Source organism: Colobus angolensis, unplaced genomic scaffold (assembly GCF_000951035.1).
Source record: "Colobus angolensis palliatus isolate OR3802 unplaced genomic scaffold, Cang.pa_1.0 Scaffold55, whole genome shotgun sequence".
Lineage (NCBI taxonomy): Eukaryota > Metazoa > Chordata > Mammalia > Primates > Cercopithecidae > Colobus > Colobus angolensis.
In genome coordinates, this window is record NW_012119043.1 from 1,168,355 (window position 1) to 1,182,056 (window position 13,702).

General features: G+C 45.4%; 1 protein-coding gene across 2 annotated transcripts in view; it reads left to right on the forward strand.

Annotated features, from left to right (window-relative positions):
• UBN1 (ubinuclein 1) overlaps positions 1-13,702 on the forward strand; it is a 35,830-nt gene that overhangs the window by 10,068 nt on the left and 12,060 nt on the right. For both annotated transcript variants that reach the window (XM_011961352.1, XM_011961353.1), the window contains exons 3-8: positions 1,361-1,447; positions 1,939-2,034; positions 2,395-2,529; positions 3,237-3,340; positions 4,036-4,474; positions 12,557-12,627. In XM_011961352.1, the coding sequence (XP_011816742.1) occupies positions 1,361-1,447; positions 1,939-2,034; positions 2,395-2,529; positions 3,237-3,340; positions 4,036-4,474; positions 12,557-12,627 (932 nt within the window). The remainder of the gene's footprint in view (positions 1-1,360; positions 1,448-1,938; positions 2,035-2,394; positions 2,530-3,236; positions 3,341-4,035; positions 4,475-12,556; positions 12,628-13,702) is intronic.

Consider the following 13,702-nt stretch of genomic DNA (forward strand, 5'->3'; position numbering starts at 1 on the left):
AGAGAGCTTATATCCTGATTAGTGTTTGGACAGAGCTGGACCTTCCGTCATACAGTCAGGAAATAGTAGTTATTGGAAGACTGCTGTTGGCAAGGCATTGAGTAGTATACATGGAATCCAGTGCTCCTCAAGGTTGGTGGGATTTCTTACCGTTGCATAACCACTCAAGTTATATGTAATCATCGTAGAAAATTTAGAAGATACAGATAAGTGTATTTGAAAGACTCCCTGTTTGTGATATGTTCATTAGATGTATGCTCTATAATATCCCATTGTATGTGTACACCACAAATCATTTAACTGATACTTTGCGGGTAGTATTTCAGTAAGCAGAGATGGAAGGGTGAGATAAGAAAGTTTGTTTGAAACAGGCATACAATCTTTAGTGTTTTCTGCCTACCTTGAAGTCTTAAACATTTTTGGTACAGGAGTCTTGTTAAGGTTCCTGGCTTCTGGCTAGGTGTGGTGGCTGTCACCTGTAATCCCAGCACTTTGCGAGGCTGAGATGGGCAGATCATTTGAGCCCAAGAGCTTGAGACCAGCCTGGGCAACATGATGAAACCCTGTCTCTACAAAAAACTTAAAGAAAAAATTAGCTAGGCCTAGTGTAGCATGCCTGTAGTCCCAGCTATGCAAGAGGCTGAGGCAGGAGGATCTCCTGAGCCTAGGGAAGTTGAGGCTACAGTGAGTCATTATTGTGCCACTGCACTGCAGCCTGACAGAGTGAGACTCTATCTCAAAACAAAAAGAAAAATTTTTTTTTAGATTCGTTGCTCAAGAAGCTTAAGGCTTATCTCTGGAAAATTTGCTTGATGAGAAAAGAATAAGCTTATAAAATGGAAATAAGCCTTGGAAGCCTGAGTTTAACTTTGGTAGCACCGAGAGAAGTGCAATTTCAGACCTTTCTAAACAGTGTGGCAGAAGGGCTCTCAAGAACTTGCACAACATTCAGTGGGATTTTCACGTTTTTGAGCCATTGACTCTTTCGGAAGTCAATGGACTCTTTCTTAGAATGTTTTTAAATGCATGAAGAAAATTTTAGAGTTACGCTCTATTGAACGTGGTTGTGTAGTGATTGAGCATCTCCTGCTAAAGGCCCTTTGCCGTCTTTGAGCCCTGTAGCCCCTCATGCTGTGGTAGATAATTGTAGGCATTCAGTCACGTTTTATTAACCTACATGAATGGAAATTTTACTTTCTTAATTAAGATAAACATTGATGAGATAGTAGCATGTTTTATGCCTTGCCTTTTTCTGAAAAACATTGTTTTTGTATAGGTATTGAATAGTCAGTGAAGTTTCTATGAATAAGAACATGGGACTATTTTGTGACTTATTTTTTGTGGAACAATCTCTTTGCAGAAGAAAGATCTGTCAGATCCTTTCAATGACGAAGAAAAGGAAAGGCATAAAGTGGAGGCCCTTGCCCGGAAATTTGAAGAAAAATACGTAAGATTTCTCTCTTGAGCGACAAAACAACCTCATTGGGTGGGAGAGGTTTCCATACATTTCTGTGTTCCTTTAGTGGATTGTCATGTAATAAACACTGATGTGGACGTAAGCATTAAGCTTGGAGAGAACAGAAGCAGTTATTAAACCTAACGCATTAAGGTACAGAAAAGGGGCATGGCAGAGCTAGAGTGAGGAGCTAACTGGACAAATAACCGAGAAGGGCCTGTGATCGTCTTAGAAGAAATGTTTTGGTACGAAGCATAAGAAACCATTTAGTTCATTTTTCTGTCCCAGGACATTTTATACAGATACATATCTGCCCTATGTTAAAAAGTTTTCAGGAAAGGAGATTTTGGGGTTTGTATGTGAGAGAGTGACCTTTCTAGTTAGTACTTTTCCTCTTTGAGTCATAGCTGATGAAGTTCAAGGCCACAGTTAATTCTGTGTATTTATCAAAAAGCATGTAATCTGTTGCTTTTACATTTTAGGGTGGAAAGAAACGTAGAAAAGACCGAATACAGGACTTGATCGATATGGGGTATGGTTATGATGAATCCGATTCCTTCATCGATAACTCTGAGGCGGTAAGTAGTTACTGAAAATGCTGTGTCAGACCCACTGTGCCATAGCTCCTCCTGATACTGGCCAGGAAGCTGGGGGTGGGGTCACAGCGGGCATGCCCTCTTCCCAGCATGGGCAGTAGCAGCGCTGATGAGAGACGAAATGACATTCTTGATCCGGGCCTTAGTTCCCTCTTCAGAAAGTGTTGACCAGATCTGTCCAAAACACCTCGTAGCTCAGACGTTCATGATCGACCAGAAGGATGTTTTAGCATGCTCTTGGAAGTGTCAGAGGAACATACTTACATCTCTCTCGAGACCCACTTTGCACCTTCGGACTACAGAAGCAGAACTTGGAGCTGACAGTTTGTTTCACCCTTTCAGTATGATGAGCTTGTTCCTGCTTCTTTGACTACGAAGTATGGAGGATTTTACATTAACTCGGGAACCCTGCAGTTTAGACAAGCATCAGAGTCTGAGGATGACTTCATTAAAGAAAAGAAGAAAAAATCTCCAAAGGTTAGAATGTGCTTGCTTTTGAATTTCAGAAATGCTTTTTGATGTGACCCTATCAGATGAGTAGGTGACTCGCCAGAATACCTGGTCCTTGGCCGGCTCAGGAGGATGGTGGAAAGGCAGAGCCGTGCCAGGTCGATGGCTCACCTCATACACATGTGCCCTGATGAGGACACGTGCCTGTGGGGGCTCTGTTCAGCGCTTGGTCATCGTGTCCACCTCACATGACATCCCAGCAGGCTCAGCAGGGATCGTTTCTGGAGGTGGCCTAAGGGTGGGAAGGGTGTGGAGTGAGGGAATGTGTACCACCCTTGCTGACCCTCTTCTGTGGACATGTAGAGGACTTCAGTTCCCAGGGCTGCCACCCCACTGAAAACCAGTCAGCCTTAGGATCAGTGTGTTTAAAAACCTGTCTACCACTGCCTATGTGTTTAAAACAAGAGGTAGGGCCCACTTGTCACTTTCAAACTAGAAAGGTTTCAGGCTCCAGAATGGTCACTTTTGTCTCAGCCCTGGGTGTTTTCCAGGAGACACCGTCGGTGGGAATGCTGTGGGTTTGTGGTTCAGGGACTGATCTGAGAGCTTTTGTTCATGAAGGAAATGAGACAGGTCTCAGGATGTGCCCTGGGCGGAGCAAGGCCAGTGCCGTGTAGTGCACTTGCTCCCTGAGTTAGGGAGCCGTGTAACTGTGCCTTGTCTTTAATTCTCAGAAGCGGAAGTTGAAGGAAGGTGGTGAGAAGATAAAGAAGAAGAAAAAAGATGACACTTATGACAAGGAGAAGAAATCGAAAAAGTCCAAGTTTTCCAAAGCCGGGTGAGAGGCAGCAGCTTCTTTGCTAGGATAAAGCCTGAACCGTTAGGGCAGGACGACTGGGAGCTGACTCACCTCCTCCCCACAGCTTCGGAAGAGGCAGCAGGGCCTAGCCTTCCTGTCCTCCCGCACGCCTCCCGCAGTGCCGTTCTGGGCATAGATGCTCACCTCTCTGTGTGTCAGATAGTTTCACTGTCAGTGTTGGCAGCTATTCTTGTCACTGTGAGACTGCCGATGTTTCTCGTTCTCCGGGGCGCTCCTCTCTGCCCCAGTTTTCCTTCTGTCTCTGCTGTTTTCCCTTGTCGTCTATGGTCCTGCTTCCTTCTCCTCACTTGGTCTCACCCCAGCTGCTCTTCAAGTTGCTGCTGTTCTCTGCTGCTCCTGCTTTCTACCTGTAAATACTTTTCTTGCTCTCCCTGCCCCTTTTTGCAACCTTTTATTTCAGCCTGGCATTGGTTTCTAAAAACCCGTCGGAAATTTAGCGTATATGACACTGTGTTGCTAACCTGTATTAACTCTCAAGCTTTGGTCTCAGCAAGAACGAGCTCCATATGCCAAGAGGAGGGAGGAGGAATGACAGGGTGGACTGTGACAGGTTCTCCTGGAGACCATGGCCCTGGGAGCAGGGGTGAAGGCCTCTGGAGTTCCCTTTGGCAGTGTCCTGTAGTCTGAGTGACCAGTTTCCCTCTTGCTTGCAGCTTCACAGCCCTCAATGCCAGTAAGGAGAAGAAGAAGAAGAAATATTCTGGGGCTTTAAGCGTTAAAGAGATGCTAAAGAAATTTCAGAAGGAGAAAGAGGCTCAGAAAAAAAGGGAGGAGGAACATAAGCCTGTTGCGGTCCCATCGGCGGAAGCTCAGGGCCTGCGAGAACTGGAGGGTGCCTCTGACCCCTTGCTCTCACTCTTTGGCTCCACTTCTGACAACGACTTGCTCCAGGCGGCCACTGCCATGGACTCGCTGACGGATTTGGACTTGGAGCATCTGCTCAGTGAGTCTCCAGAAGGAAGCCCCTTCCGTGATATGGATGATGGAAGTGATTCCCTTGGGGTGGGATTGGACCAGGAATTCAGGCAGCCCTCTTCTCTCCCCGAAGGCCTGCCAGCACCCCTGGAGAAGCGCGTTAAGGAGCTGGCTCAGGTATGGTGACACAGTGTGGCTGGGCTTTCCTGGAAGCAGTTTGGGCAGATTGCCGTTGGTTCTGCACTGCGTGAAGCTCGCCCAGAGAAACCTTAGTGAGTTGGCAGTTAAGGTGTCAGCTTTTTCCAAACTCTCTTCTCATCCTGAGGGAGAAAATAGTGCAAGCCTTGCCCGTCAGGCATCATTTTCGGCCTTTCTTGCTTTCTTCATTTCTGGAAAATTGGCTTTCTTCTGGGGAGATTGTTGTCTTTCTGTTTTCTGTCAGATTATTCTCTCTGTTTTCTGTCAGTTTTCCACTCAGCATCTTTTCTTTCATGTTATAGACGGATGATGTTGGCAACAGGCAGCTGAGGCAGAGATTCATCTTATAATTCTTCCGAAGGTTTTGCAAATTCACAGAAGTTTGCAAACATATGAATTGCACATAGAGTGTATGCTTAGTTGCCACTAGGTTTCAGTTGCTCCTTTGCATTGTGTATCCAGTGTTAGGTAGTGATTACGGGAATGCCTCCAATATGATGAATGAAAAGGTACTTAATTTTAATTGCCGTCCATGCCCCTTTAAAACCCACCATCGGTGGGGCACGGTGGTTCACACCTGTAATCCCAGCACTTTGGGAGGCTGAGGCGGGTGGATCACCTGAGGTCAGGAGTTCGAGACCAGCCTGGCCAACATGGTGAAACCCTGTTTCTACTAAAAATACATAGCTGGGCAGGGTGGCGCATACCATAATCCCAGCTACTTGAGAGGCTGAGGCAGGAGAATCGCTTGAATCCAGGAGGCGGAGGTTGTGGTGAGTGGAGATGGCGCCAGTGCACTCTAGCCTGGGCCACAGAGCGAGATTCCATTAAAAAACAAACAAACAAACCACCATCACCACCTTCAGGATATAGCAGCTCTTGCTGTTTTCCTCCAGTGACTGGGAATTGATCCCTAAGCCCTGAGAATTGTCTGTTCAAGTAACATATTTCTTAACTGTAAACCTGGCATGGATCATTAGTTGTGATATCATTTACCTTTAAATTAAAATAGCATTTTACCTTAAGCATCGGGACTTGTGATGCAGCTCTAGTGGCACTCATAATCTACAGCTGTAGGTTTTAAACCAGCGATGCTTACAGTATTTTAGAAGCATTGTTACATGTAATATCCTTTGTGTTTTAGGGCAGGGTAAATTGTCAGCCACTGCTAAAATGATCTTCTCACTTCCAAAAACTATTTGAACACCGTATATAAAGCACATAAAGGGTCTATTCCAATCTCTATCTCATCTTTGTCAGCTTGTGTTCAGCATTGGAAATTCAAGTATTGTATTTGAATGTAATGATTTAAATGAATTGTGCCATGTTGGGGTTTGGAGTATCCCTTAAGTATGACATTGAGGTGGAAGTAGCTGAATCTGAACTTGGTGTGTTTGAGCTTACTGTCCTATATTTGCTCTCAGAATTCATGTTGTTTTTTTTTGTTTGTTTGTTTTTTTGAGACGGAGTCTCACTCTGTCGCCCAGGCTGGAGTGCAGTGGCGCGATCTCGGCTCACTACAAGCTCCGCCTCCCGGGTTCCCACCATTCTCCTGCCTCAGCCTCCCGAGTAGCTGGGACTACAGGCGCCCGCCATCTCGCCCGGCTAGTTTTTTGTATTTTTAGTAGAGACGGGGTTTCACCGTGTAGACCAGGATGGTCTCGATCTCCTGACCTCGTGATCCACCCGTCTCGGCCTCCCAAAGTGCTGGGATTACAGGCTTGAGCCACCGCGCCCAGCCAGAATTCATGTTAAACAAACATTATTCCTTGCTCTTTTTAATCCTCCGATTCGTAATCAAATTGTTTCATAGCTTCTGAAAGTCTCGTTAAATCATTTAAGGTCTATGTGATGATAGCTGGTCATTAGAGAAAAGTCAAAACCCAGTTCTTGGCTGTGTCCCCACTCATGCCATAGGTTGTGTTCTAGTGTGAAAACTTGCCGTTTCACTCCCTTGGGAAAGATGGGGACAGATTTAGTGGCAACAAAATGATATAACCGGAAACAGCATTGGGCTCTGGTGCAAGAAAGCGGAACTGAGTAAACACCTTGTTAGGCAAGCTGCCCTGCCTCAGTGATTGCCAAGTGTCGGTTAGCTCTTGGACATAACAAACAGAGGGTTCAGGATCCCATAGTCAAGGGGGGCCTGGGGCCCGGTGGGGAGCTGGTGACTAGGAGAGGCTGATATTCTGGTTTGAAAATACGATATTCAAATGTGAAGATATTCGAGTCTTCACATTGCCCTTCTCCTATAACAGCATTAAGAAACTTTGAAAATGAGGTGGAAAGTGTGTAGAAATGGTCCATCCAGCCAATATAAAAACAATTTCTAGTTGAATATTCTTTTCTAGCCTCTGTATATATGTTTTTATGCAGCTGTAATTATCGTTGTGAATAACTGTTTCCTGCCTTTTTACATAATACTGTAAAACCCTCATCACTTTTCATGGTTACTTTAAAAAGGTGGCTTCTTTTAGAAAATTGCTGAATGCTACTCCGAAGGGTCCTCAGGTGTGCTGTTCTGACCAGGGCCCTGCTGTCGGGGCACTTGGAGGCCCCACATGTGTGTGCAAATGCTCTGGACCCCTGACCCCGCTGAGAATCTGCTGGGAAACATAGTCTTCCCAGGGAAATAATGCACTGGTATACACAAATTGCTTATGATTCCGAAAGCCACACGTGGTTATTTGGATCCTTAATAAGGAGTCCATCCTAGATCTTGAAATGGACATCACATTTTTAAAATTTAAAGTAAACCTAATGTATGTAACTGGAACATTAGCAGTGTTACGTGTTTCTCACTTTATTTTTCATACTCCTAATTTTTCCCCCGTTTTCCCTTTATTATAAGATTGGTTAGACTTTATGTCTTGGCCCTAGATGGCACACAAATCAGTTTCTATCACTGTCTACAAAACACCCCCAGAAAATTGACCTTATCACAGCAGTTCGTTTCTCCTGAGTCTGGGCCCACACTCATGGCTGCATTCAGCTGGCAACTTGGCCGGGTGCTGGCAGGGCGTTCCTTTCCTGGCCTTTCATCGTGCCTTCTTCAGGGCATGGTGGTCTCAGGGCAACATCTCAAGAGGGGAAAGGTGGAAGCCGCAGGACCCTTGAGAGCTAGCCTTAGAGGCTATGTGTATCACATGACTTCCACCACACTTCTGGTCAGAGGAAATCACAAGAGCCGCCCAGATCCAAGGATTAGGGAGCTAGGGTGCACCTCTTAGGGAGGAGGATTTCTTTGTGGGAGGAATCTTTGATCCTGGTTTACTGCTGCTGTTGTTGTTCTGTTTTGTTTTGTTTTGAGACAGAGTCTCACTCCGTCACCCAGGCTGGAGTGCAGTGGTGCGATCTCGACTCACTGCAACCTCCCCACCTCTGCCTTCTGGGTTGAAATGATTGTTGTACCTCAGCCTCCTCAATAGCTGGGATTACAGGCGTGAGCCACCGTGCCTGGCCTGTGTTCCTGTTTTGTATTCTGCCACAATACATAGCAGATTCTTATCCCATGTGTATTGATCCCTTAGGGGAAGAAACTCTTTCTGGGAAGTGAAATTAGCTATATCTTTTAACTAAATACAGTACTTAAAACTTTGAAAAATATCTTTGAAAACTTGTGTATGTTAAAGAGGTCCTCTGAGAAGGAGCCTTAGTGATGTCTCTGCCATCTTCACTACATTCTCTCATTAGCCCGTTTTTTGTTACTGATTTGTATTGTACATTTGTGTAGGCCCCAGGAAACAGTGATTTGATGACCTTACCCTGCCTCTTTTAATATGCGTTGATGGTATCTTTTCTCTTGGTTGTTGGCAAGTACAGGTGCTGACAAAGCTCAGGTTTGATGTTCCTTTGGGTTATTGTCTTGAGGTGGTTTGACAGCTGTTCAGCCTCAGGCTGTACAAATAACCCAGATCTGTTTTGGTTCTCTTTAGTCAAGCATAACATAGAGACAATACTAAGCGCAGGAATGAAAGAGACCCTGTGTCACCCATTCTACTATGCCCTCCTGTAGAATTAGAACCCCTCATCACAAGAAGTTCAGGGAGAGATGGATCCAAAGAGAATAAGGTAGGGGGAAAAAAAACCAAAACAACTTGTTTGATCTTTTTAAAAAAAATCATGCCAGATTTTCTCCTACTCAGCAAAAGTAGATGCAGTATATAAGGTTTAGAGCTGGGTGCTGAAAGGCTACAAGTGGCTTTTCTTAGAGTAAATGAAACAGCTCATTAAAAGGCTATTGGAACTCTTATAAATCAGCATGATTGGGATGTTTAACTTCGTTTCCTAGTTAACTTAGGATTGATTAATTTACACAACTTCTGGGGTAAGAGTGTCTCTTTTTAGGGGTGAGGGACCTCATTTATTTTTGGAAGACTATCATATATATCCAGTTGCTCTTTTAATTAGATTTACTTTAAAATGCCGCAGTCAACTCTCTTCGGTATAAAGCCAGACCCTCAGGGATATTGTCTATGCAATTCAAAAGGTTTCAGAAAAATATTTTTAAAATTACATAATATTATTTAAAATATTTTTAAAGATTGCATAAAGATTACATAGAAAGCTTCTGAAATATTGCACAAATGGCTATCTAAACAGAAAATTTGGCCGGGCACGGTGGTTCATGCCTATAATCACAGTACTTTGGGAGGCCGAGGTGGGAGGATTACCTGAGTCCAGGAGTTGCAGACCAGCCTGGGTAACACAGTGAGGAAAAAAAAAATCTAAAAATTAGCCAGGCGTGGTTGCATGCAGCTGTAGTCCCAGCTGCTTGGGAAGCTGAGGCGGGAGGATTGAGCCTGGGAGGTCAAAGCTGTATGAGCTATGATCACGTCACTGCACTCCAGAATGGGTGACAGAGTGAGACCATCTCAATAAAATAAGATGCCGGGCATGGTAACTCACGTCTGTAATCCCAGCACTTTGGGAGGCTGAGGCGGGCAGATCACTTGGAGTCAGATGTTTGAGACCAGCCTGGGCAACATGGTGAAACCCCATTTCTCCTAAAAATACAAAAAAAAATTAGCTGAACATGGTGGCAGGTGCCTGTAATCCCAGCTACTCAGGAGGCTGAGGCAGGAGAATCACTTGAACCTGGGAGGTGGAGGTTGCAGTGAGCCGAGATCAGGCCATTGCACTCCAGCCTGAGCGACAGAACAAGACTCTGTCTCAAAAGCTAAAATAAAATAAATAAAAAATAATAAGATAAAATTTGATTGGAAATTTAAGCTGTCGATGGGTCTGACAGTGTGACATATGAAATACATGTTAATTAGTTTGGATTAATGTGAGGGTGCTTCTGGATCTTATAACTAGCAGTGTAAGCTTAAGCAAAAAAAGTTCAGTTTTATTTTTTCTCAGACTAATATAATTCTAGTACCTTCCAAGTGCCAAGGTAGAATTCTGAATGTTTCTAAGAGGGTAAGAAATTGGCATGTTACTGGGTGAAAAGTCATGCCCTTTTTTTTTGTTATTCATCTGTGGATTTCACCCCTCTGGGCTTTCCCCTAGCCAACGAATCTGGAGAAGCTTGAGGTTTGCGTGTTTTCTTCCAACTTAGTTTTGGTAGTTTGTTGTTAAGCTTCTCTCCCTGTGGTGTGCCATCTTACAGGAGTATCCTCACTTGTTTGTTCACTCAGTCAACATTTAGTAAATATTATGTGACAGCCAGCCATGGGAAATATATTGACGAATAAGACTCAGTTCTTCTTTTTTTTTTTTTTAAGACAGGGTCTTGCTCTGTCACCCAGGCTGGAATGCAGTGGCACGATCTTGCCTCACTGCAACCTCCACACCCAGGCTCAAGTGATCCTCCTACCTCAGCCTCCAGAGTAGTTGGGACCACAGGCATGCACCACCATGCCCAGCTTTTTTTTTTTTTTTTTTTTTTTTTTTTAGAGAAACAGGGTCTTACCATGTTGCCCAAACTGGTCCGAAACTCCTGAGCTCGAGTGATCCGCCCACCTTGGCCTCCCAATGTGTTAGGATTACAGGTGTGAGCCACCGCGCCAGGCCAAGGTTCCATTCTTGTCTTCCATGAGCTCGTTGCATAAATGGACCCGATAGATATGCAGATGGTGGACTATAGTACAGAGCAGAATGAAGTAAGCTTTGTGATATCTGAACGGCCAAATAGCCCGACTTAAGGGGTAAAAGAGAGGCTCTTGGGGGGCATATAGGAAGCAGACTGGAGGCATCAGGCTTGCCCGGCCTCCTGGGGAGGATTCCCTAGGAGAAGGCAGGGAGCAGAGCTGAAGATGGGCAAATTGGTGAATGGCTGGGCCAGATCGTGGAGGACCCCAAGTGCCATGAGAAGGAGTTTGGGTTTGATTCTAGGCTTGGAAAGAGCTGCTGAAGGGTTCTGAAGAAGGGAGTGGCGGTCTTAAGGTTGGAGTGCAGTTATTAGAAGTGGGGAGCACAGGCGGAAGAGCAGAAGCCAGTGGGGCTGGTGTAAGTTGGGTTTGCAAACCAGAGGGCCATCCATCCACAGAAGTGCAGTTGACCCTTGAACAGCACAGGCTTGAGCTGCGTGGGTCCGCTTAAACGCAGACGCTTTCTAGCCAAATGGGGGTCGATTTGAGGGATGCTAAATCTGTATATACAGGGCTAACTTTCTGTATAGGCAGGTTCCTCAGGGCTGACTGTGCACTTGGATGCTGGTATATGCGGGGGTCCTGTAACCAGTCCCCTGCCTATACCAGGCGTTGACTGTAATTGGAAATCACTCGGAGATAACTGGAAATTCTGGTCCAGAGCTTAGATGAGAGGGTTTAGGGCTTAGTTTAGATTTGAGTGTACAATTGTCTGTGTTATTTTGCAGCCCTGAGGGGGAAAGAAGTTATTGGGAGAAGTGGGTTCTAGCGAGAATCCTGGGGTCCGCCTATGGAAAGGAGCTGGTGGAGGAGGCAGATGGAGTAGTTAGAGTGGTTGGAAGGGGTCCCAGAGGATGCAGGGAGAGGAAGGTGAGTAGGGGAAATGGGGGAGGGGAGTTAACAGTGTCTGCAGTTTCAGAGGGGTTGATCCCTTCATTCTAGATAGTCACTTTATCACCCTTGTTTGCTGTCGTTATTGTATATCATGTCTGATTTCAGAAATTTTATTTCATGCAAAGCCTTTAGACCAGCAGCTCTTGGGTTTAGATGAGTGGTTCCCAGCTCTGTTTGCACATCAGCATCCGCAGGGCTGCTTTGAAAGAGTCCTTGGGCCACTTATAGAGAGTGCGCATTCTTGAGTCTCCTTTCCAGAGATTGTGATTTAAGTGGCCTGAGTTGCTCCAAGCTGCCCAGAGAATTCCAGTATGCAACCAAGTGTGAGAAGCCCTGATGCAGACTTTGCAGGTCCCCGATGCAGACTTCCGCAGGGCCTGCTTTCTTGTGTGTCCGCAGTGTCGTGACTGCCTGCCATGGTTGCTTCGGGGGTCTCTGAGCTTGCCATCCAGGGTGTGTGTTAACTGTGTTCTTTTGGAAAGCAAACTAAGACTGTACTGAAACTCCTATAATCTGGTGTTAATAGGTAATATGGTGGGTTAGTTGTTCACATGGTCTGGCTAATAGCTCGTGGTATACCATAAGTAGATTAGGAATTGTCAAAGAGTTTAGATGTCCTTAAGTGCCAGAGCTACACATTTTTATTTTTTTTGTAGATAAAAAGGCCTTTAAATCCTATGGACTGGTTGAAGTTCTTGAATATTTTTGTGCTGTAGATACATGGAAATCCCAACTAATGGTGTAGTTGATAGTGTATGGGCACAGGGGTTAGTTGGCCTTTTTGGCCTCTGGCCAAGTGCGTTGTGATGGCTTTGACTCTGTGATTTTCTTTTCTGCGACTGTTTTAAGTCCTGGGAAGAACTGGCAGCCCACAGATGCTGCAGCAGCATTTGAAAAGAGAATATTGATTGCAGGCGAACTTAACCCGGGATTAGGGTGGAGCTGGAAAGGTGGCAGTGTGATTGTATCGACAGGTGCTCTTCATGGAGCAGTGACTCCTGTGCCTGTGGGTGAGTGTGAGGGACGTGTGGGGAAAGTGCACTAATGGTTGTTACTATCTGCTGTGCACCAGGCTGCCAGAGCTGCTGAGGGGGAGAGCAGACAGAAGTTCTTCACCCAGGATATTAATGGAATCCTATTAGAGTGAGTATCGTCTGTCTATCTGTCTGTCTGTGTGTTTCTGCTATTACTGAGCTTGGGGCAAGCCAGCCAGGAGAGAATGGGAGTATAAATGAACTGCATAAAGGTGACCACCAATGAGATAAAAGAATTGGATTAACATGGTTTCATTGTTGTTTTTCTGTTAAAAATCAAAACACAACAGGGACACCAAATACTTGTCTCCAGAAGTGATAGGCCTCCCTGATCTTAGGCAGCAGGCATTAATAGCATATGATAATCGTGGCCTGTTGGAAGAGGATTTCTTGGCAGGTATGAGAGGAGGAGAGAGAGAAGGTGTTGCTTGCCTGTCTCTGAGAATCCTGAAGAATGAGAGACAGCCTGGTGGCCTCAGGGGTCTCTTCTACCTTGGGTGTTGCTTGGCGTCCCTGGCTGTTCCCCTTGCTTGCACTCCTGCTCCGTGTGCCACGTGCGTCATCCCTAATGCTGTTCCCACACACCTGAGCCTCTGAGACACCATGCTGTGTGAATCGGGTTAAAAAGCAGAAGAGCAAATGTCTGTAAACCCAGACTGGGAAAAGTGAATCCTTGTGGCCTGGCCTGCAGTGTTGGCGCTTTTCTCCTGGTTGCAGTTTGTGGCAGGAGAAGCTTGTTGCTCAACAGCTGAGAAGTTTGTGTATGTAAAAATAGTTGTCAAAATGTGGGTGTTCTACCAAATGGCCTCGCCTGGCCAGAACCGGGATTGGCCCCTTGGGTCAGGAAGTGTGGGCTGTAGAGAGCACCTGAGCATTGGTGCAGATGATAGGGTTGTGTCAACAAGGAACCTGCTTGAGCATGCCAGATGTGGACAGCTCAAGGCATTGAAGAGAAATATTTTTTTGCTTATCTAGATGGAGAAACTGGAGGAGTGAGGCTTTTTCTGACGTCTTAATGGTTGATAAAACTGGGGACTAGGGGGAAAAAGAAGAAATGCTGCCGGGAAGTATTTCCTGTCAACCCCAAGTAACTCATGATTTTCCACTTTGAAAGCTTGAAGTGCTTCAGAGCTTGTTCTCCTGGGCTCTGTTTTCCTGGTCTTGTTTTTGACCTGAGAGCCTTG